The 25,936-nt window shown below is 34.7% G+C and overlaps 1 protein-coding gene and 1 pseudogene across 2 annotated transcripts; both read right to left on the reverse strand.

Annotated features, from left to right (window-relative positions):
- Window positions 1-1,302: 1,302 nt before the first annotated feature.
- On the reverse strand, window positions 1,303-15,422 carry LOC115952036 (annotated as a pseudogene). The gene is made up of 9 exons (XR_004083291.1): window positions 15,310-15,422; window positions 15,076-15,190; window positions 11,895-11,960; window positions 11,662-11,750; window positions 3,633-3,720; window positions 3,318-3,464; window positions 3,118-3,210; window positions 2,591-2,692; window positions 1,303-2,100 (listed from the first exon to the last, which is right to left on the reverse strand). The product of XR_004083291.1 is annotated as an IQ domain-containing protein IQM3-like (transcript).
- A 1,685-nt stretch (window positions 15,423-17,107) lies between these two features.
- Window positions 17,108-21,485, reverse strand: LOC115953640 (IQ domain-containing protein IQM3-like). Its single transcript, XM_031071378.1, has 9 exons — window positions 20,961-21,485; window positions 20,729-20,843; window positions 20,461-20,526; window positions 20,254-20,342; window positions 19,403-19,490; window positions 19,089-19,235; window positions 18,889-18,981; window positions 18,362-18,463; window positions 17,108-17,919 (listed from the first exon to the last, which is right to left on the reverse strand). Exons 1-9 carry the CDS (start codon window positions 21,353-21,355, stop codon window positions 17,404-17,406), a joined length of 1,611 nt encoding a protein of 536 aa, XP_030927238.1. The 5' UTR covers window positions 21,356-21,485; the 3' UTR covers window positions 17,108-17,403.
- Window positions 21,486-25,936: the final 4,451 nt, after the last annotated feature.

The following is a 25,936-nucleotide window of genomic DNA, read 5'->3' on the forward strand; positions in this document are numbered from 1 at the left end:
AATTATCTATACATATTTATCTTGTGTGGTTGTAACTTTACATCTAATTTTGCATTTATATATTTATCTACTTTAATTTAGATGTTTATAACTTAATAATGAAATCTATAAACGAGGTAATTAAGACAATCATATTTTTACAATTCAAAAAGTCACAATTTATTTTTTCAAAAAAAGGCCTTTTACATTTCCTTAAAAAAAAATTTAAAATTTTTTTATAAAACATTTGACATACCTCTAACCTAACCACTTCATACGTTAAAAAAAATTTGAGGCTCATTATTAATTCTGTTAATATATTATGGATATCTTAATTGATTAAGACCAAACTAGAGGAATGCCTTTCATATTTCCTTGAAAATTCAGAAGGAACAACAACAACAACAAAAAAAAAAAAAAAAAAACCTTTGACATACCACTAACGTAACTACATCTATAATTATTTAAGCCATCCATGATTTCTATTTCTTATTGATAACCATAAAATTTACAACTATCAAAGGAACATACAGAGTAATAAAGAATAAATGAAGCAAGAAAAAAAAAATGAAATCAAACGTCAATTAATAACCGTTATTTGGAAAATAAAATGGTAGTCAAGAGGAGTAAGAAATAATAAAATAGAGATGGGTATACAAAGGACATCAACCATTAAATTTACTTATTTAAATCAATAATCAAAAATTAAATATAATAATACAAAATTTAAACTTAAAATTAATCAAACTCTAACTATGGAAATTAGTTTATATATATATATATATATATAATCATAATCTTCATACATCATGACTTAAAAAAAATTAATGAATAGTTCTACCTCTTATTTAATGTCTATGTTATGCAAATCATCAACCAATAAATATATGACAATGGTAAAAAATGTTATAAACAAGATTATGAAAAATATGATAAAACTATTTATTATTAAAAATAAATAAATAAATAAATAAAACTCTTTATAAAGTCTAGGGACTAAAATAGTATTTTATCTAAAAAATTATCATGTGCAGTGCGCAGGTCTGCGACTAGTACATTATAAAAAACAAACAAATTAAATTATGTGAGGCAATGGGTTGAGCCGTAGATAATGCGTAGTGAGTTGTGTAATTTATACTTCTTAAGGAACACTCTCGGAAAAATTCCAAAAACCGTCACTGCTCTAAGAAAGTCAAGATGTGACAAAATATACTTATACACAATTTAGGATGTCAAGATGAGACAAAATAGGCCGAGAGATAATTCACATGATGAGAGAGCACTAGAGGGAACACCTTCAACGTATGGCTGAGATAAAAGGGCACGTTTTCTTTCCATGGGCAGTGAACTCTTGAATATAGTAGTTGGATTCAACAGGAGATTATACAGCTTCTACCCTCTACGATTTGCCTCAAATTTTTTACCACCAATTGGAATTCCAAGATAGTGGGTTAAACAGAGAATAAGTTGAGATTATGGAACATGATTAGACCTAAAAAGCATTATTCTCTAACCATTCAAAAGAGTTTTAGGTGACATGAAGAACAGATATGTACACTAAGCATTCGTTAGGCAGGATGCAAAAACTAAGTGATATATGAATTTAATCAGCAGAGGTCCCATCACCATTACTGATATCCGACTCATGGTGAGGTATAGATGATGCAGTAGGTGATGCAAGACCAGCCATTCGCCTGAAGGCTGATGGTGTGGGTGGAGTTCTTGGAGACAGGTTATCAAACTCCAAGGCATGTTGCCTCAGTTCTACGGGGTAGTCAGCGACACAACCAATTCTTGGTCCAGCTCCACTTGACCACTTACATGAGAGCTGATTGCATAATTGGTGTGATTTTGCTGCCTTCTTGGAATTGATTCGTTCCAATATTGCAGTCTTGGGAACCTCAGCTCTCGGGCTCTGAAGACCACCAGACAGTGTCCTTTCGTAAATGTTTTTGGTTTCAGTTTGAGGAAATTCAGTTGATTCTGGGGATGGGGGTTTCTCTTCTTCATCTGGAATTTCGAGTTCTTGAGTTTTTGATTTCGTTGAACCTTCAACTGAAGTCCCATTCCCATTGAGTTTGCCTCATCATAGGCATCCGAATCTTCATTGGCTTTGCATACCTGAAAACAAGGTTGTGAAAGTTCTGTCAGGCAATTACAGAAGGCATTTTAACTTTGAAATAACCAGACCACAGACAAGTAAAGTGATCAGAAAAGATACACTCCGGTTCTAGTACAGTTGTAGCTCAATCCGCACCTCCTGGTGTTTCCAAAAGAGACATCAAGGGTTTAAACCCTCCCTCCTCCATTGTAACAATCTAATTATCAAAAAAAAAAAAAAAAAAAAAAAAAAAAAACCAATCCATTTGACTGCTCTGTAATCTGAAGTTTAACAACACAGAACACTCAGCCCATTGAAATGCCATGTTTTTTGCATCGTTTTAGAAAATCTTCTTTCCCGGTATTAGGTTGATTTGATTTTTCTTATCTCCCCCCCCCCCCCCAAAAAAAAATTTCTTTTACACTATCCAAACTTTTCTTTGCCAAGTAAGCACCATGCTTTTTTAGAATGACGATTATGAGTAATGTGGTCAGACAAATGAACAATTACCTGAATTTCATCAAGGTTCAGCCCATTTTCCTTGAGAAGGGATAAAAAGCTGTCAAGGCTGTCATCTGTTGGTCGGTAATGTCCACTGTATGGAGATACGGACTGTAAATTAAAGCAAAAGATCAGAAGCAAGATGAGCGCATCTTATCAGAACCAGAACTTTGATTTGGCATTTTAACATGTAACTTTTGTGCGCATGGGTGCAGGAAAAGAAGAAGACTGCCACCTACTATATCCAACAATGCATCAGTGTACAGTTATTATGAATTACACTGTTTTCCAGGTATAAACAACAAATATGAGCACTTAGTTTGAAATTTCTGAATATCACAGCCACAGGTCAAATATAAAAATTAAGGATACTATCAATGAGTAGAGCCATGTATAAGCTCTAAAAAAGGACACCTGGAGCAGTCTTCCAAAGGTATCCCTATGTAGACAACTACTGCTCAGAATTTTGTTGTAAAAATCAGTACCCATTCCAGTGCTGACAACTTATGCCATGTATAAATCTGTAGGAAATTTACCTTAAGAATTCCTTGCTCTGCCACTAGCCTTCCAGCAGCTAACGTAGCTCCTCCAGCTAAGAAGCTAGAATGATGAAATACTCCTTTCTTTATCTGTAGAGGATTAACAATGTATTAGTCTGTTCTGGAATATTATCAGAGCAATGGAAGTACATAACTTGTCAAAAAGAAATAGGTTCCCAGTTTTTTAAATCTCTTACCTGATCAACATACAGTTTCTTGGAGGTGCTCATGACGAATATCCGCTTGGCTGATTGTGAATCTTGGGTAGTATCAAGGAGATCTCCAGTTTGCTTGTGAATTATTTTCCTTTCAATAATGATGTATTCATAATGTTCCCTCTCTTGCTAATTTCAGCAAATAAAAGCCACCAGGAGAAAGGCAGAAAAATTATTAGGGGAAGGAAGGAGAAACAATGTATGAATAAAATGCTAGATCCTCAACAATTTCAGTTATTATGCAGCAAATTGCATTAAAATCACTTCTAATTTAATTCAATTCATGCAAACACATACAGGTCCAAGATACTTGATGCATTGTTGTCGCAGCTTTGATCTTGAGCATTCTTTGAGATCAAGCTCTTTGCCTTCTCCAGCAACCAGCCTGCAGAGAGTTAAAAATAACAAAACTTTCAGCAACTATTTGCCTTTACAACTAGTAAAAGACAGTTTTTGCCATATGAAGGCTGTATCAAGACGACAACAACAGGCAAAAAGTAATTACCCACCCACACATTTTGTAAGTTTTCTAACACCCCCCCCAACCTTTTCCCCAAATTTTCCTATAAAGCTCTATTTATCTATCATCTCTAGAACATTTTAAGGGAATATGTGACTTTCAGATCATATGAAACATATATGGCATGGAAATACTGTATGAACATAACCTTCTGATTGAATATAATCCTACTTGAGCAATAAACCAAAAACCAACATCAACAAAATGGATGAAGAACCTTTCCATGACGTTGAGCCGTCATTAAAAAACACATATATTTCTTGAAACATATAGTTTAAAAAACACAAAATTAATTCAAGCATTACAATACAACATTTAAAAAAATATAAACAATTTATTTCTTGAAACATATAAATATAAATTTCTTAAAAAAAACAAATCACCAAAAAAACACAAAATTAATTCAAGCATAACAAAACAACATTTAAAAAAATATAAACAATTTATTTCTTGAAACATATAAATATAAATTTCTTAAAAAAAACAAAACACCAAAAAAATCATAAATTCAAAATTTGAAAGCTAAAGCACATATATTTCATATTTAAAAATATATAATAATAATAATAATAATAGTTTTTTTTAATTTTTTTTAATATAAACGGGACAGAGAAATTATTAGGTCTATCGGGAGGACTGCTGACGTGGTCCTCCCTGACCCCCCAACCAATAAATTGCTCTTATTTATGCAAATGTGACATCACCTGGTAATTTTAATTTTTTATTCGTTGTGCTGATTGGGAAGTTCACTCACACATTTGCATAAATGCGGGCGAAAAGTTAGCACCAGTTATTTATTTCTATAAGAAGACCTAGCAATTTTGTTGCAACAAGAATTGAAATTTGAGAATACTTACAGTCACATGGCAGTGAACGAATGTAACTCCTGTGCTTTAGAGTAAACAAATTTCTTTGTGATATTTTACACCTACTTGTCTAATTGATCTTCTAAAAAAAACTTAGTCTAATTGAGAAATTATTCATTCACAATTTAAAAAGCCTTTTCAGCTTCAACGTGTTTCTCCTCAACAACGAGCTCTACCTTTCCATCCAATTTTCAGACTAGTCTCCTTGAGATAACATGGACCTGGGCGTCAAGCACAGTGCAAGGACTTGTCTAATCCATGTCTATACCTCCTTTTTTTTTTTTTTTTTGTGTATGGCTACATCTTACTTTGTTTTTTTATAATAATAATAATAACGGGTGTGCTTATGATAGAGTTAGAAAATTTTTCATTTTGATTTTTTTTAAATAGCTATGATGAGATTTGCATCGCTCCATAATAATTTTCTTTTATTATTAGGCCTAAATAATAGACATTAATTAATTTGTAGTGTAAAAATAATTTAAGCCTATATTTATTTATTCAATGGCAAGAGATATCACAAGGTTTTTTTTTTTTTTTTTTTGAACTCAGCCCTTACCCCCCACATCCCATAAGCATTTATTTATACATGTAGAATAATCATTGTACCAAAGGTGTGCGGTGATAAGAGACATCACAAGTTAAACTTATTGAAACCCACTTTTTTCATTTTGATTGATTGTTGAGTCGACAATTTTTGTTCTTAAAACATGTAGCATACTACTTTTATTAGGTTCAAATTTTAATTTTAGGCAAACTGTATTTTCTCACCTTTAATTATGGTGCAATTGTAACATCCAAGTTTCAAATTTTGATTTTCCTCAACAACAACAAAAAAAAAAAGTTTCAAATTTTGATTCTAAAAAAAATATATATATATATCAAATCAAATTTTAACGAAAACATTCAAATTTTTGTTATACATGTTTCTTTTTGAAATTTTTTACTCTTTAAAGTATTAGACTTGACGAAAACCTAATAGTAGAGAGTAAAGACTTATAGTACGTAATTATTGCTAATAGTCAAGAGTGAACATTGATCGGTAATTAGCTTTTTCTATGAAGAGAAAATGAAGTGTTATTAGAGACTCTTGACAATAATATTTATTATTTTAAAGCAACAAAAAAAAATAGTGATGAAAGAAAAATGACAAAATGACTTCCTTTTTTTTAGTGTGTTTTCTTCTTGAACTTCATCTTTCGGTGAAGTAATTTGGGGAAGATGGTTGCAAAAAATATTTGTCAAGCTAGTAGAGCAGTTGTCTCAAACAAATTATTTGCAAGGTATGTTGGACTAATTTTTTTGCTCATATTCAAGTAGGGCTATAAATAAACCAAACTGTTTATGAACCACTCGAGCTCGGCTCGAGAAGAAAGCTTGTTTATGTTCGCTCGTTTAGTAAACAAGCCAAGCTCAAACCCAACCATAGACTCGATTATTAAACGAGCCAAACTCAAACATAATAATGTGTTCATGAACAAGCACGTAAACATTAGGGCTCAAATTAACTATAGTACTACATATAATACTCGGTTCGGCTTTACAATACCCTATATTTAAGCTTTGCAAGATGCAAACAGTCCCAAAATTGTCACGGAAATGATCACTACATTCTGTAATGACGCGGAAAAGGAGCATAATGGAATTGAACAAATATTTGTAATCCTTCAGCGTTAGATGCTATTTTATGTTGTTTCCATTTAAATCTTTCATTTTGTGTAGGTTTTGTATTATGAGTTTATGATCTAATTGCAGGGTTCAACAATATGTGGATTTTAGCCAGCTAAATGGTTTTGTATACCACCTGAAAGGAAGTAGCTCTAGGTAAAATGCAGGTTCATTTCCTTACTAATTGTAGATAATAGCCTTTTGCACAATCTGCTCATGTAATTCCTGTAGCAACTTTTTTCATGAGGTCCACCCCAAGAATGTTAGATTAGGTAATAGGCTTCATTCCAGTTGAAATTAGATCAAACATTATATGCTATAGTAACTTATTTCCTTTCAAAGTTTGATTCTAGTCATGTGTACTAAATTACTAACAAATTAACATCTACACTAAGAAATACACACATGCATCCTAAAATTTCTAACGCATACATACTAAATGTACATATCAATACAGAAATGTTGAAAACATTTTATGTGTAATGTGTTCTTAATATATATATATATCTGAGAAAAAAATTGTGGTAGGCAAAAAGCAAAACAACGACTTGACGTCAATTAATATGTTTGCTATTTACTATCACAATTAATTTCTTTAGAGATAGAATGTCAAGTCTACTTTTAAATACACACTACAAGATCATGAAGGACATTGTCAAAACACCAGAAAGAGGTGCTATCTGTCTCATTAATATTCAACTCGGAAATTGGATTAAAAACAAATTAAGTGCTTGTCCTCGGGTTTGGTTCGAGGAAGGCATTATAGAACAAATGAACTATATCTCTCCCTTTTCTTTTTTTCTTTCTCCCTTTTTTCCTCTCCCTCTCCCAGATGTTCTATTTTTCCTTATATCTTCAGCTTGAACGCATCTGGATTTTACACTTGGAGGGTTAGGATCACATTCCTTAGATCCTTGTCCCATCAGGAACATACCGGTAAGCTTTACACTAAAATCTTAGTTGTGTCACCACTGCTCATTGTCACTTTCTCGTCAATGCGACCAGAAAAGTGGTTGTATTGTATTTAATGCGAAGGGGATGGCTTCTATGCCCTTCCTTCTTCATCCTTCTCACATTCCGTGCCGAGTTAGTTTTCCCTTTTGGGTGGTTTAGCTCCATGCCCTTTATACCACCGGTGCTCGTCCCTTCGAGGTCTGGAGTATGTCCTCGAAATTCTCACCAAATGAGTTACCCCAACCTCTCTTCAAGTCGTGGGATCTCCACCCTAGATCATTTTATGGATTTTAACTCCTCGGAAATAACCTTAGCCGCTTGTTTAACTACTTTGGATCTTCATCGCCCCACAAAAATATATGATTTTCTCTTATTTAAAAAACTTAACTTGATTTTTAGATATACATGCTTTTAACAATTTTTATAATAGTTATTTATTTTGAAAGATTAAAATAAACATAAAATTAATAATTAATTGTCTATGTATTTGAAATTTTCATGATGTTGTATCTCATTTAATGTCTATATCAATGTTTCTTAGATGAAAATAATATGTTTTTGATGTGCTTTCAATGTAATTTCTATTACAAGTGCTTGCAGGCCTTAGATAGAATCACACACCAATTTTGGATGTCATTTCTGTGTCGAGTTCTTGCCAAGGATGTTTTTGATTATGTAACTTAGATAGAGTAAAATCCTAGTATGATTGAGTCTTCTTTGTCTCAAGATGTATTGTTTTTATCTACTTCTTAACAAAAGTTACAAATTTCTTATTAAAAAAAAAAAAAAATTATTTCCTTGTTGGCCTTTGGCATGCCGTTGGAAGAAAAAAAAAAATCTTTGTGATTGTGATCCATGAGCAATAAATATATATGGCAAGTATACTTTTTTTTTATTATAGAGTTTTAATTTATGGTGTCCGCTTCTGATGATTAGGCCATTTATCATTAAATTAAGACATCAATCAGTTTTTTGTGTAAGCAATGATTAAACCACAAATCCCTTATTCAACTATTAGAAACCAACAAATATAATAATAAGTTAACATAAAGTTTTAGAACAAGGGTTACCACCATCTTCGATGATCAGTAATTCATTTCTTTTATTTTTCCTCTTTGCTTTATCTTCACCCTGTTATTATAATTGCTTGATATCTTCGCAGTGCACAATACACAAACAGAACCTAACTAGTACGATTAGGAACAAATAAACAGGACGATCAAGATGATTCATGAGGAGAAGTAGAGCATCTTTGGCTATAAAGTACATTTTTATTATTATTTGGGCAGCATTTTTAGGTAAGGGAGTTTAATTTTGACATTGTCAAAACATTAACAGCATTTCCATTTCCATTAATGGCCATAATCTTCCTTAATCAGAATCTTCATTCACCTTTCCTATCTGCAAACAAGCAATGTGCAAACCATCCCGTTAGGCAATTACAAGAGATGACATTTAAGCAAAAAATAAGTCAGGTTTGAGGGTCAATGGGTTGTGCTTACATTTTCTATTCCTTGTAAAAAGTTGGATTTTCTCTAAGTATTTAATTACTTTTTAAATTAAAGTACTACAACTCACATAATATACCTAGATTATATTGCAAATTTTCAAATTTATCAAAACTAATTCTTAATATACCAAAATAAATCAAACTAAAAAATGAAAATAAAGAATATAAAATAAACTTATTTATGTGTTGGGTTGGGTTGGATTCGGTCAAACGGGTTGAAAAAACTATCAACCTAAAACCAACATGACCCAAGACTCAAAATAAAATACCAACCCAACCAACGAAAAACCAATTCGAGGTATCGGAGTTGGGTCGGTTTGATTGGATTGATGGGATTGATACACAATCCTTATTGATAACAAACAAATAATGCAAACAAAAAAGATAAGATCCATGTGCACATATGACTTGATTGCTGGAGCTTATGTTTAACTTTTTAAAGTTTTGCTTTTCTAAATACAACTATATTTTTGGCTAATTTATATTTTGAACCCAATAAGCCAGTAAAAGCATATATTTGATAAGTCATACATGAAATAATTATTGGCTGAGAGGAAATAGTTACCTGAACTCCAACGAGGTTTACCCCATGTTCTCTTAGAAAGGATAAAAAGCGCTCAAGGCTGTCATCTCCGGGCTGGTAATGTCCACTATTTCTAGAGATGAGCTGAAATGTTAGAGCAATCGATAATTAGAAGCCACAAAAAAGCACAAATACATGATCGGCGGGGCAGCATTAATTACACACCATTTACACACACGTCTGTATACACGATGATTTGAATTGAAATCGTGTACGTCTTCAACCCATGAGTGTGCAAAATGGTGTGTGTAACAGGTTTTACAGGTACATGACTAACCAGATCAACAACATAATTGCCGGTGGCCAAGCCCAGCCCAACAACTTTTCCCATGTAACAATCCCCCTATAAAACTGTACCTTAACAAATCCATGTTTTGCCTCTAGGCTTCCAGCAGCTATTGTAGCTCCTCCAGCCAAGAAGCTTGAATGATGAAACTTTCCTTTCTCTTTCTACAAGGTATTAACAATGTGTTAATTAGTTCTAAAAGACAATTACAGAAGCATGGAAATATGAAAAACTTGTCCCAAAAAAAACCAAATAAGTTTCTGCTTGTTTAGTCTATCTTACCTTACCGATATAGAGTCTCCCTGAGGGACTCATAACAAATATCCACTTTGTCTTGGGCCCTTCCGATCCTTCAATTGTATGAAGCTCATGTCTACTTTGATTGTGAACAATTTTCCCCTCAGCAACCACATATTCGTATTGGTTTCTCTCTATCTAATTAATTTCAAAAAATAACATATTCACCAGAAAAAGAAAGGTCTTAATTTGCAATTTCATTTATAATGCAACAATATGCATAACAGTTGATACTCAATGTCAGTCCAATACATGTTCTGGATTTGATTTATGGAAGCACATACCGGTCCAAGATACTTAACGCATTGTTTTTTAAGCTTTTTTCTTGGGCATTCTGTGAGGTCAATCTCTTTACCAGCTCCATGATCCAACCTGCAAGCAACATCCTTACTAGAATAATTACTCTAAAACTTGATTGAGCATAACAATTGTCTATTAACTGTTAAATATGTCTGTTAAAATTATGGTTAAATATTCAAATTTATTATTGTCTATTAATTTTTTGGGATAAATAGTAATTTATGATAATATCAAGCAGATGATCCTTTTCTTTTCTTTTTGAGAAAAAGGACTATGTTGTTTATATTAAGAATTTGAAAAATCAGAAACAAGGAAATGTAAAACATCTGAAGGAACAGATTCTATTCAAAGTAACAAACGTATAGAAAGTCTTATCTCTCCTGACTAATATTTCTCAAGCAGATGATCCAAATGTTAATATTTCTCAAGAAATTCATGAGGCCCATATTATTTGTCATATATATGAAGATCGTATGTGATTTGATTTAACTCCAATTTCCTAATAAAGCAAGTTGCAACCATTAATAATGTTGAACTACCATTCAATTCCTACCAGCTAAAGTTCAACAGTTCCACTTACCAAAAAAAAAAAAAAAAAAAAAGAAGGGATATACACAAACTGTCCTAAACATCATTTTTTTGTCTTCACGTATAATACATCAATGGTGGACTCGAATCAAATCACCAACCACTCTAGCTAGTAGGAATTGAAATTATTGAATGGTATTTCGACTTTTAAGTTTTAAAAACTCATTTTTTAAGTCCATTTTCAGATCTAAAACCTAGACCAAGTATTAAGACTTTTATGATATTATGATTCAAATTTTTTGATGAAGCAAAGCTTCCAAATCCTTAGCCCACAATTTTTTTTTTCAAAGTACTCTCAAAGTCTGGCCCGTTTGGTAGAGGAATTTGAGTAATGTTGTTTGTATTTTTTTGAAATACGTATGAGTGAAAAAATATGTGAAAATACGTGTAATTGTTTAAAAACTGAAAACATGTGTTTAAGATGCTCTACCAAACGGATATGTGTTTAAGATGCTCTATATATGCATATGTGTTTAAAAACTAAAAATTATTATTTGAAAACATTTGTGAAAATATGTATGGATGAAAAAGTGTGTGAAAATACATGTAATATTATTTAAAAACTAAAAATAGTTGTTTGAAAACACAAACCAAACACCACTCAGAATATCCAAAGTTCTAAAGTCAAACTTTCTTTTTTCTATATATGTGGTGCTAAAAGTTCAACTTTTTAAGTCCTTTTTTATCTAAAACCTAGACCAAGTCCTTTCTATATATGTAGTGCTAAAAGTTCCTATGAGCATAATTTGCTTACCAATAAAAAAATGGCTGACCAACATTTGATCTATACCACTGGTTGAAGTACAAACGTAAGCAACTCCCATAACGATGCCGTGGATCAATCTATGTGGTTCAAAATACAATGAAGAGTAAAGATAAAGACATAAAATGATAATAATAAAAATAGGATATAGTTAAAATTAGCAAAGAAATCAAATTAACAAGATATATTATTAAGCAGAAAGGTTTTGGAGTAGAAGCTAGTACTGCTTCAATCCAATGCTGAAAAGCCAATATTTGTGCTTCGTCATCTTCTGAGAAACCTCTGCCTACCTGCCCAAGAAGTTAAATTTTCCGTGTTAGCAAAACTTAAATTAGATTTCTCATGACGATTATTTGTTATTTGTGGAAAGTTAATAAAAGTATAGTTGTATTTTTAAAAAAAAAAAAGTTTTAAAAAGTTGTTTATAACCAAATAAAATAACAAAAAAAAAAAAAAAAAGCTATCTAAACACATTTTAAATCGGTTTGTGTTTGAAAATAAAATATGCGCATTTTAAATTAAGACATCTTGAAATCAATTATGAACTGTAGTATATATGAGTTTTAAAATTTTCATCAACTGATCGTTTTTTACATAATTTTCTGATAATTTTATGACATCTCTACTCTATATAATAATTAAAAAAGACTGAAAAAGTCTACTTCAAATTCAAAGAACGGTACTGTTTCAAAATATATCACTTCCTATACTTTAAATATAAATTCAAAGAAAGTGCTTCTTTATGAAAGCTTCCCTCCATGTAATGAGTTATTATTTGGATTATGAAAAGAAAAAAAAAAGAGGAATAAGATAAACATTTTTTGTGGTTATGATTGAAAAAATGACTACGTAGACAAGACAAAAAAGGTTATGTTATCATTATAACGTTGTTTTGGAACAGGTTGACCTTGTTAAGTCTTAATGATATTGGTAGGCCCCCTTGGTTTTCTCTTTTTTCTTCTTTTTATTTTTTATTTTTTGGGCTTTTCATTGTTAAAAGGAAAAAAAAAAAAAAAAAAATTCCGGTGAACTGGTAATATTTCCTCAGCTTCAAAAGTGAATAATGAACAGTACGACACCTTGTCATGATGATGACTTTATAAATATAAATTCTTATGAGGTGGAGAAAAGGGGCAAGAAGGGCCAAGATTTAAGTTTTTAAGAGCATCTAACCATAAATTTAGCAATATGACTCTACAAAAAATTACTTTATCTATTTTACATTCTCACTTTACAAAACATCTAACATCAGTAGTTTTATTTTATCTTTCAACACAATAAAATAATATATCCACTACAAAGCATAAATTTGTATTTGGTGGTGTTAAAAATAGCAATATTACTTTTTAGCATCACCAATACTAATGCTCTTAAACTTCACACACATATACACTTTTTTAATACAGGATAAAAATTCTACTCTAACCTAATCTAAGTGTATATGTGTGTGAAAACTCTCTTCTGAGAACTTGAACCCCGGCTCTTACCTCCCACACTCCATAAGCACTTATACTTGTGGAGTGACCATCGCACCAAGGATGTGCGGTAGTTACACACATATACACTTACATATACATTTAGTTCATGTTAAAGTAGAATTCTATATTAGATAAGGAAAAAAAAAAAAGTGTGAACAATGACCTCCGTAACTATTGACGATAAGTATTTTGCATATGTAGAATTTCAAAATATACTAAAAATTTATTTTTCTATTAGATACCTTTTTGGGAAAACATTTATGTTAAATTTGACACTCCTAACAATATAAAGTGTTTATTAGCAACAATTAAAGGAGGATATTACCAAATTTTTAAACTTTAGGGAGGATATATAATTTGTACCATAATTGAAGGAAGAAAATGTAATCAAAACTTTCTACAAATAACCTTCCCCACTTCACATAGCTTTTACTTTTTTGGATCATCCCTGAGAACTCTGTTGGTTGACTCGTAGTGTACAAGTCCTTATAATATTCCACTCCCATTTCCTCCACTTCACATAGCTAGATGGATTGAATTAGCTTATGACATGTTTAGCAACCCCTCTCATCTAAATATGTAATTTAACGATAGTATCTCTCATATTTAAGTTTCCTTAGTCTCCTTTAAAAAAATTTGACTTCACAACAGATAAAGATCTAATAAAAACCAACTTATTTAATAGTATACCCTCTCCACATTATATATAAATCAGAGAAAGACACTTATTTCTTATCCAATTAAAATATCACTCGTTTTAACCAAATGTACTTGTAAAGACAATTAGGGTTGCTCAAGCATCCAATCCACTCATCCAAATCGGGCCAATCCATTCTATTTTGGGTTATTTCAATCAATGGTTTGGTTAATGTTGGATTACTTCTCATCAAACCCGATCCAATTTGGTCGAATATCAGGTTTAGGTAAGAGAACTTATAGACCCGACTTACCAATCATGATTATGGTCGAAGGAGGCCAAAAATCTATTGAGATACATCCATGGGAGGCTAGAACAAGCATCCATTCTCCCCTTCTTGCCATCCCTTCCTTGCCATTGACTATGATGTTTGGTCAACCTTTTCCCTTTCTCTCATTGTTTATTGAGTTGTCATTTTTAAGTTGATATCAAATCTCAACAATCACTCAAGAAAATCTATTAAATCCGAAAAACAACCATGATTTGCTCTTTTGTACTTCTAAAGGTAGTATCTTACCATTCACAATAGGTGAACCCATAGGTGAATAAGGCTTACATGCTGTGAGGGAGTCACAAGATACAATGGTTATAAATTTTTTGTTCTTCAAATCCTAACCAAAAAATTTTAAATCAAAATAATAATCAAAATATTCAACCGAGAACTTAGAGGTTATGTTAGGTCAACAACCTAATTGGTATCGGTTAGCAATAGGTGTAGTTTTTTAAACTCATCGATGTTCTCAAATCGAGTGGAAGGTTGAGTGTCAACTCAAACCTACCTGACTGCCTGCCACTTGATGGACCCATGAACACTTTACCCCACTTCTCAAAAAGGGAGGTGAGGGGAAAGACAATAAAAATAAAAAATCCTAAAAATAACACAAGAAAATCCATTAAACCCTAAAAGTAACTATGGTCTATTTTTCTTCTCGAGATAAAAAAACCCGTCTTTTACCATAGGTGAAAACCCATAAATGGATAAGGAGTAAATATTGTATGAGATAGTCTCATGAAATTGTCTCGTACAAGAATTTTTCATAAATAGAGCTCACATTCACTATTCTCTAGAATTGGTTTTGGGCAACGGAATCTTCCTCGAATCAAGGAGATACTATATACAAACAGTTATAATTTTCCCTTCTTCAAATCCTAACCAAAAAAAAAGAAAAGTAAAATCAAAACAATAGGCACAATAATAAAAGAAAGATTTCCAAGAATTGATATTCAAACCATAGAAGCATTAAAGCCAATCCGAGTCCAGCGAGTATTGGAACTCCTCTCATTCAAGCACTCGAAGAAGAAAGTCGTACTGATGTTCAGTATAGCAAAGTCTATTGCGTGTCCCCTTCATAATCAACACCATTTTTTCAGTCCAACATTCAAGTAAAAAACCAGATAGCAAGACAAACAATAAGCAAAGATATTCCAAGAACATATGATACATATAGAGAGAGAGAGAAATACCAGAGCTCGGCTATAAGGGTGTCAGCTAACTTGCGCCGGTCACGAAAACTCCTATACATGTTCTGCAACTTCACAGCTGCGTGAGTTGCAGCCTGCAGAGAATCAATGGCCATTTTGTGTCGTTGAGAGTTGAGACTTTGACTTGAGAGTTGAGAGAGCTAAGTACTTTGGTTCAGTTGTGGCTTTAGCGGGAAATCTAACATGTCACTTTATAGTATGAGAAAACATAAGATAAATTTATTTATTCCTTAGTTTTCACGTGGTCCACTTCCAAAGCACATTCTCACTAGTATCCTTCGCGGTAAGACCCAGTGGATTGTGAGTGACCAAAGAGGAATATTTAGCTTCAAATGGTAAAGAACAAAGAAATATTCAACTGCCTTTATCATTGATACATATATACTTAAGGAAAAAAAAATTAAAAAGGCTAGAATCTGAATTTACAAAAGAAGAAAAATGTAGTCAGTGCCAGTCACATCAAAAAATTTGCAAAAGAAAAAAAAAATTAGACATCTCTAATGACATAAGATTTAAGGGTGAACAATTACAAAACTTGATCAGTTAGGAACAATGTATCCTGTTTTTTAATACTTTTAATTTGGTAAAATAAGTTTAGATCCAAACTAAATTTGTTTCATGGTTTCAATTTCTCTATTTGAGATATGAATTAAGTTTTTGTATGCAATTTGATTATTGAATATAAATGTAAAGTCATTATCTTGAAATTATTCAATGTATTATGCTCTTATTTTATATAAAAGTGGATCTCATTTGCAGATTCCACACATGTGACACACATTTCATGTGAGAGAGCAAGATATAATATACTAGGAGTATAAAATAATATTTTGATAAATTTTCGAGTTTCAAAGCCTCCTAAGAAAAACTATTAAAATGAGAATGGGTGGACTTGCCCCTTCGAAGTCGTGTTTGTGAATAAGTGGAATTCCTCCTTCAAAGTCATCTTTGTGTTTTTGGTTATAGAAGCATATAGAGTTGACTAACGCTTAGTCTTGTCCAATGGTCCTTTGTGGCTTTTAGTCGTTGTCTCTATCCACACACACACACAGCATAACATAATAAAATACAACGTGTTAATCCCATCCAAAAAAAAAAAAAAAATACAACGTGTTAAGTGAGGAAGGCCACTTGTAGATGAGAGCATCAAGAATTTAACAATGCTTCATTTCTAAATGAGAGCTCAGTTATATTGATTTTCTTAATAGCATTTTTTTCAGTTAGTTATTAAATTCATATTTTATGAACAATTAAAATCATTGTAACCCTTCATAAGTGGATATCTATTTTCAATCCTAACCCAACCTATACTATAATGAATTGGGTTAGGGTTTAATTAACAAGAGTGGGAACGGGAATGAATTGGGCTTTTAAAGTGTTTGGTTTGGATGTTGCCACCACTTTTCTTTCCCTTCAGAAGCAACCACGACCCTGCAATGCCATTAGGAGTTGCGACTATCCTACAAATTCTGTACCCGTGGTGATTTTGATTTTACAAACAACCAACCAACCTTTAGTTCAAAAATTTTGGGGTCAGTTATAAACCTTCAACAAATTAATCAGGGTCAATCACTTTCATTTTTTTGTCACTCTATCCAAAATCATACTCTGTTGATTTTACAAAAAATAAGATAATTTCATCATCACCTTTTTTATGTTTTATTTGCTTGTTTTTGCCATGTGCCATACACTCTAGGAAAGTCAAGATGTGACAAAATAGGCCAAGCGAGATAATTCACGTGATGAGAGAGCACTAGAAGGAACACCTTCAACGTATGGCTAAGATAAAAGGGCACGTTTTCTCTTTCCATGGGCAGTGAACTCTTGAATATAGTAGTTGGATTCAACAGGAGATTATACAGCTTCTACGCCCTACGATTTGCCTCAAATTTTTGACCACCAATTGGAATTCCAATATAGTGGGTTAAACAGAGAATAAGTAGAGATTATGGAACATGATTAGACCTAAAAAGCATTATTCTCTAACCATTCAAAAGAGTTTTAGGTGACATAAAGAACAGATATGTACACTAAGCATTCGTTAGGCAGGATGCAAAAACTAAGTGATATATGAATTTAATCAGCAGAGGTCCCATCACCATTACTGATATCCGACTGGTGGTGAGATATAGATGCAGTAGGTGATGCAAGACCAGCCATTCGCCTGAAGGCTGATGGTGTGGGTGGAGTTCTTGGAGACAGGCTAACAAACTCCAAGGCATGTTGCCTCAGTTCTACAGGGTAGTCAGCGACACAACCAATTCTTGGTCCAGCTCCACTTGACCACTTACATGAGAGCTGATTGCCTAATTGGTATGATTTTGCTGCCTTCTTGGAATTGATTCGTTGCAATATTGCAGTCTTGGGAACCTCAGCTCTCGGGCTCTGAAGACCACCAGACAGTGTCCTTTCGTAAATGTTTTTGGTTTCAGTTTGAGAAGATTCAGTTGATTCTGGGGATGGGGGTTTCTCTTCTTCATCTGGAATTTCGAGTTCTTGAGTTTTTGATTTCGTCGAACCTTCAACTAAAGTCTCATTCCCATTGAGTTTGCCCTCATCATAGGCATCCATATCTTCATTGGCTTTGCATACCTGAAAAGAAGGTTGTGAAAGTTTTGTCAGGCAATTACAGAAGGCATTTTAACTTTGAAATAACCAGACCACAGACAAGTAAAGTGATCAGAAAAGATACACTCCGGTTCTAGTACAGTTGTAGCTCAATCCACACCTCTTGGTGTTTCCAAAAGAGACATTCAGGGTTTAAACCCTCCCTCCCCCATTGTAACAATCTAATTATCAAAAATAAAAAACCAATCCATTTGACTGCTCTGTAATCTGAAGTTTTTTGCATCGTTTTAGAAAATCTTCTTTCCTGGTATTAGGTTGATTTGATTTTTCTTATCCCCCCCCCCCCCCCCCCAAAAAAAAAAAAAAAAAATCTTTTACACTATCCAAACTTTTCTTTGCCAAGTAAGCACCAAGCTTTTTTAGAATGACGATTATGAGTAATGTGGTCAGACAAATGAACAATTACCTGAATTTCATCAAGGTTCAGCCCATTTTCCTTGAGAAGGGATAAAAAGCTGTCAAGGCTGTCATCTGTTGGTCGGTAATGTCCACTGTATGGAGATACGGACTGTAAATTAAAGCAAAAGATCAGATGCAAGATGAGCGCATCTTATCAGAACCAGAACTTTGATTTGGCATTTTAACATGTAACTTTTGTGCGCATGTGTGCAGGAAAAGAAGAAGACTGCCACCTACTATATCCAACAATACATCAGTGTACAGTTATTATGAATTACACTGTTTTCCAGGTATAAACAACAAATATGAGCACTTGGTTTAGAATTTCTGAATATCACAGCCACAGTTCAAATATAAAAATTAAGCATACTATCAATGACTAGAGCCATGTATAAGCTCCAAAAAAGGACACCTAGAGCAGTCTTCCAAAGCTATCCCTATGTAGACAACTACTGCTCAGAATTTTGTTGTAAAAATCTGTACCCATTCCAGTGCTGACAACTTATGCCATGTATAAATCTGTAAGAAATTTACCTTAAGAATTCCTTGCTCTGCCACTAGCCTTCCAGCAGCTAACGTAGCTCCTCCAGCTAAGAAGCTAGAATGATGGAATACTCCTTTCTTTTTCTGTAGAGGATTAACAATGTATTAGTTTGTTCTGGAATATTATCAGAGCAATGGAAGTATATAACTTGTCAAAAAGAAATAAGTTCCCAGTTTTTTAAATCTCTTACCCGACCAACATACAGTTTCTTGGTGGTGCTCATGACGAATATCCACTTGGCTGATTGTGAATCTTGGGTAGTATCAAGGAGATCTCCAGTTTGCTTGTGAATTATTTTCCTTTCAACAATGATGTATTCATAATGTTCCCTCTCTTGCTAATTTCAGCAAATAAAAGCCACCAGGAGAAAGGCAGAAAAATTATAAGGGGAAGGAAGGAGAAACAATTATAAAAAAAATGCTAGATCCTTAACAATTTCAGTTATTATGCAGCAAATTGCATTAAAATCACTTCTAATTTAATTCAATTCATGCAAACACATACAGGTCCAAGATACTTGATGCATTGTTGTCGCAGCTTTGATCTTGAGCATTCTTTGAGATCAAGCTCTTTGCCTTCTCCAGCATCCAACCTGCAGAGAGTTAAAATAACAAAAATTTCAGCAACCATTTGCCTTTACAACTAGTAAAAGACAGTTTTTTCCATATGAAGGCTGTATCAAGAAGTCAACAACAGGCAAAAAGTAATTACTGACCCACACATTTTGTAAGTTTTCTAAACCCCCCCCCCCCTCCCCCAAATTTTCCCTTATGTAACTCTATAAAAGCTCTATTTATCTATCATCTCTAGAACATTTTAAGGGAATATGTGACTTTCAGATCATATGAAACATATATGGCATGGACATACTGTATGACCATAACCTTCTGATTGAATATAATCCTACTTGAGCAATAAACCAGAAACCAACATCAACAAAATGGATGAAGAACCTTTCATATGATAAATAAATGAGAGACACAAAACTCACAAGACTACCATCAAATAACTACATAGATTGTGATAACTGAAAAGCACCTTATCAATATCTAGCACAATCCAATATAAAAATAGAATATTTTCTGAGCAAAATATTCTTTTTTTAAGGTACATAAAATATTCTTGCCAAATCCACGCCATATGTTACAAAGGCATCAGAAACATTATATACCCAGAATGCATACTAGGACAAATTTGTCCATGTAAGACAACTCGCTTTGTAAAGCTTGACGAATTTGTTTCACCTCTAAGAATTATGCTCATTTTGATTCAAAGTATCAATATCATGAATCCCAATACCATAAAAGAATAACTTTTTGCAATGCCAACTTATTTTGGAGCAAAATTTTGCTTACCAGTAGAAAAATGGCTGACCAGCATCGGCTTTGCACCACTCTTCATAGTAATAATGCAAGCTATGCCCATATCGATGCCTCGGATCAATCTACAATTTCAAGTAATAACATTAACATAAGTGAATACAAATTATAAAACAAAAACAAAACTCTAATTATCAGATAAATTGCAAAGGCTTTAGAGAGAAGAAAGTAAATAGTACTTACAGCTTCAATCCAATGCTGAAAAGCCAATTTCTGTGCTCTGGCATCTTTGGACAAACCCTTGCCAACCTGCCCAATAAAAGTCCAAATTTTAATTAAATTGAACTCACTTCATTCACACCCAAATCGTCTTTTTCCCAAATTACTATCAAGCACATGCCAACTATTCCCTACAGTAACTACAAAACTTGTTATTTTCTGATCCAATAAGAAAACTTTAAAAAAAAAAAATTTAAACCTTTATTCAAAAAAAAAAAAAAAAAAAAATTACCCTTGCAGCATTCAAACTAATCCGATTCCACTTGGAAGCCAAACTTTCTGGCTTGGAGAAATTAAAGAAAGATATCGTATTGTGGCTCTGTCTAGCAAAGTCTATCACTTGCCACCTACACACACAGTCACACACAAAATCACACTCTAATAATAGTCTCATCCTTCAGTCAAATATTCAATTCAACAAGAAATATATATATATATATAGCACAGAGATATTGTGTACCCACCAGAGCTCTTCAGCGACAACAGCGGAGTCCGCTAACCTACGCCTCGTACGGTAACTCCGGTACACTTTCTGCAACCTCACAGCCGCGTCCGACGCGGGACACGCGCTTTCCGGCGCGTGAGCCTCAGACTCCTTCTCCTCCTCCTCCTCCTCCACCACTGCGAGCGTGGACTCCACGTCAGACATCCTCTTCTTCTTCTTCTTCGTCAGTGACTCGTCGGTGGTGGAGGAGGGTGAGTCAAGCGGGTCGGAGCTCCGAAAGTCCGGGCAAATGAGACCCGAAGACGACGAAGATGGCACACCCATTTCGTCGAGAGAGAAAGGAAATGAAGAAGAAGAAGAAGAAGAAGAAGCTCGCTTTGACTGGAGCTCCAAGCTTTGAACTTGAACCTTCATTAATTTCAAAACTCAAAGACCGTGTCAAAATAATGAGCTATGAAAAGTCTCTGATTATATGCTACAAACAAAGACCAAACAAGAACACAAAGAGAGAGACAAGCATTGAGTTTCGGAGTTTCGATATATATATATGGTTTCACCGGGAAACCTACCTGTCAATTTATATTTATGTTTTTCCTTTACTCTGTTTTTGGAAGTAGCGGTTTTGTTACGCGCTTTTTTGTAGAGCTAAGGCTACTCGCTGTTGCAGACAGAATCGACTTGTTGAGTCGAAACCCCCAGAAATTTGATTTTATTACGGCGATTTTTTAAAGCAATACAAAAATTCGTTGCCTATTTTTTTTTATTTTACACAAATTGTTTTTTAAAATTATCTACATCAAATTATTTATTTTATGTTCTATTTTAATCAAATAATCATTTTTCATTCTTTATTTGTTATTATCTTCATAAAACGAAAAAAAGTAACCATTTTATTTTAAATTATTCACATCAAATTATCTATTTTATATTTTATTTTAATCAAATAATCATTTTTCATTTTTTAATTATTATTATCTTCATAAAGTGAAAAGGAAAGTAAGGGTTAGAAATTTGATAAGATAAGAGGTGAGAAGAAAAAATGAAGATAATAATATATAAAGTTACAATAGACTGTATATATTTACATAATTACTATTGTAATTTTACAAATTTATACATTTTAACTGAATTGATGTGGATAATTTTGAGACTTAATTGTAAAAGTCACAATTTTTTCTATTACACGATATAAATGCTTTCTAAAATATAAAGGCGACATTTTTGTCGAGTTAAAAGAATGGAAATTGTTAAGAAGCTAGAAGGGAGACTTGAATGAAGGCCAAATGAGAAAGACTTTGACCTTGTCCGTGCTTGACGTGGTACACCAGTGAGAGTTTAGTAAAACATTATTGGGGGGGTCATTGCTTTGGGTTTTCCAAGGCATGAGCCATGCGGAAGTGTGAGAAACCATGAACTAATGGGCCATTAGTAATGGCCACGCGGAACTGTGAGAAACCATGAACTAATGGCCAAGATTGAAATTTTAAATGATAAAACTAGAAACAAATTAGTAGAAAAATGATTTAGTATTAAAAAGGTAATATTGGGTTTGAATTACATTCAAGGAGGTTAAGATGTGGCCCTAGATTTTAGTTTAAGACCTACTTAAGTGCTTGCCCCCATGTTTTAGCCTTTTAGGTACAATTTATATCTTTTGCCCAGTTTGATTTTTAAACTTCATAAATTAATGAAAATATATTCTTTTTCCCATGAGTTAAGCTGAGGATTGCTAAGAGTTTTGTAACTAAATTGGTACTTTTTCATATATAAAGTGTTTGGAGATTTAGGACAGAAAAAATTCAAACTGCAATGTTAGCTGTATATTGTAATTATCTCTAAAAATAAAAAATTAAACTGAGGATTAGCATGATAATTTTTTTTTCTTTATGGAGAGTTCATCACTTCATTGACAATATTGTTGTGTTGTTCAAGAGTTGTTCACATACCAATTATCATCTTGTTATTATATATGCTGGAGACCTACCTCCACTAGTTCAAATCCTATTTCACTACCATCACTCATTTTACATGGAGTCAAAGTGTTGAAATAATCAAATAAGTACGATGATAAAAAATTATAATTATTCTGTTGACTCAATGTCACACAATTAGTTCACAGAAGAATGCTCCTTTACATTTTATGTAACCAAACTTATAATTGAAAACTACTCAAGAATTCTGCTGATTAGCAGTAGAGATAATTGTATTAGATGATGCACTAGGGCACTCTTTTTTTTTTCCTTTTCTTTTTTTCTTCTTTTTTTTTTTAGGGAGACTATAAATTTCATTCAGATAAGAAGTGTTTGTTCTAATCTAGGGCTCTCTTATGTTTACTACGTTTGATAATTGCCACTAAAAATTACGGAGGACACTAAATATAATTTTTTTTTAAAAGATAACATTTTTTGTTTTTTTTTTTTAAATACACTAATTTTCTTAGAGGAACATTGAAGATGATGAAATATATAATCTGATGGGCCTATCTTAAGGGGCCTGACGGATTGGGACTGTTTGGCCTGTGTGAGGATGGTCCCACGCGCTTTTAAGGCCCATCGCTGACAGACACAGTATGGGCCCATGATCCGAAATCCGTATCGCCTAGAAAAGCCCTAAGATCCGAAAAGGGGAATCCCGGCCCACCACGCTTTTGGAGAATTTGTATCAGAGTCCTACATTGGAAAGATCTGGAGGTCAAGAAGAAAAGCCACCTCTCCACTGCTATAAAAGGACTAACATTCTCGCAAATCGAGGTATGATGAATTGACCCTACCTAACACTCTAGAGTAAAGAGACAAATTCTGACTTGACCTTCGGAGAGTATTTGGCCGGCCCCACACCGGTGCTCTCTAAAGGTTTTCTTTCGATCGTTTTTATCGTGCAGGTTCGATTGAGTCGCGAGTACGGTGTGACCCATTGGTGACAATTTTCAACGTCATCAGTTGGCGCCGTCTGTGGGGATCGACGTGTAACACCTCATCGCTTCCTAGACAAAAGAGTTACATGGTACTCACACGCTCAATGGCAACCACAAATGACGTTCAGGAAGAAGAAGCCCCAACGACTGCCCTTGAGAAACAGGTCAGGACGCTCGCCGCAGCCTTGGAGCGCCTCACCAAACAAAACCACGACCTAGAAGAACAGCTGAAACAAAAGAATGCCGCGGAGAATAACCAAGGAGCGGATCAAGAAGGGAACAGCGCTGATAGGAGAAATCAGGACGGACCACAGGGGAGTAACGCCCCGAGTAAACAAGTGCGACGGGACATTAGCATCCCTTCTCTAACGGATACGGCTCCACAATCCGTCATCGCGGAGATGCAGGCGATGAAGGAACAGATGGATGTAATGATGAACACTCTCAAGGGGCGAGTGTCAAGTGATCTTGACGACCTTGTAAACCGGACTGACTCGCCATTCACGGCAACCGTCAACTCTTTCCCCCTGCCGAACAAGTTCCGTATGCCAAATATGGATAGTTATGACGGAGTCAAGGACCCTCTAGATCACCTAGAGACCTTCAAGACCCTGATGCACCTTCAGGGAGTGGCAGACGCGATTATGTGCAGGGCCTTTCCTACAACCCTGAAGGGAGCAGCAAGAATTTGGTTCAGCCGGCTAGCGCCCAACTCCATTTGCACCTTCAAGGAACTAAGTGCTCAATTTACTACGCATTTCATCGGAGGACACCGACATAGAAAATCCACGGCTTGTTTAATGAATATCAAGCAGCGAGAGGAGGAGACGCTGCGGGCCTACATATCACACTTCAACAAGGAAGCACTCTCGATCGACGAAGCCGACGACAAGATATTGGTAGCAGCATTCACGAACGGGCTGAAGGGGGGTAAGTTTTTGTTCTCCCTATACAAAAACGATCCCAAGACCATGACGGAGGTGCTTTACAGGGCCACCAAATATATGAACGCTGAAGACGCGCTACTAGCCCGAGAAGATAGACCCAAGAAAAGGGAAAGACAAGAGGATCCCCGACAGGACCAGGGACGGAAGAAAGGAAGAATGGGAGATCGAAGGGAGGACAGACGTCCAAAACCCACGGGCGGAAGATTCACAAGCTTCACCCCGTTGACCTCGCCGATAGACCAAGTCCTAATGCAGATTAAGGACGAAGGGTCCCTGACGTTCCCGGGAAAGCTGAAGAGTGATCCCAGCAGAAGGTCCAAAGACAAATATTGCCGCTTTCATCGTGACCACGGCCACGACACGGCCGATTGCTACGACTTGAAACAGCAAATCGAAGCCCTTATCCGACAGGGGAAGCTGCAGAAGTTCGTCAACAAGGGAAGAACAGATCAACCCCCACAGGAACAACACCTCCGCCGAGAAAACGAGCGACCAAGACCCCCAATTGGAGACATAAGAATGATAATCGGAGGAACTGCTGCGGCCGGATCGTCAAAGAAGGCTCGCAAAACATACCTTCGGATGGTACAGAATGTCCAGTTGACGGGTAGAGTGCCAAGGATAGCAAACGGAGAAGGCCCTATTGTTGGGTTCACGGAAGAGGATGCACGACGCCTACACCATCCACACGACGATGCCCTCGTCGTCAGCGTGCGGACAGGAGACTACAACGTGCACCGAGTGTTGATCGACAACGGCAGCTCGGCCGACATATTGTACTATCCGGCATTCCAGCAGATGAGGATTGACAGGGACCTGCTAATACCGACAGACGCCCCGCTCGTTGGTTTCGGAGGGAGTAGGGTATTCCCTTTGGGCTCGGTAACGTTACGAGTGACAGTAGGAGATTACCCCCAACAAATCACCAGGAACGTGACATTCTTGGTGGTTGATTGCTCGTCCGCCTACAATGCCATTCTTGGACGACCTACGCTCAACTCGTGGAAGGCGGCAACATCAACTTACCACCTAATGATCAGGTTCCCGACGGAGTATGGGGTAAGAGAGCTACGCGGAAGTCAAGTTGCCGCACGAGAATGCTACGTCGCTATGATAGAGATGCAAGACCAAATC

This window comes from Quercus lobata, chromosome 7 (genome assembly GCF_001633185.2).
Source record: "Quercus lobata isolate SW786 chromosome 7, ValleyOak3.0 Primary Assembly, whole genome shotgun sequence".
Classification (NCBI taxonomy): Eukaryota; Viridiplantae; Streptophyta; class Magnoliopsida; order Fagales; family Fagaceae; genus Quercus; species Quercus lobata.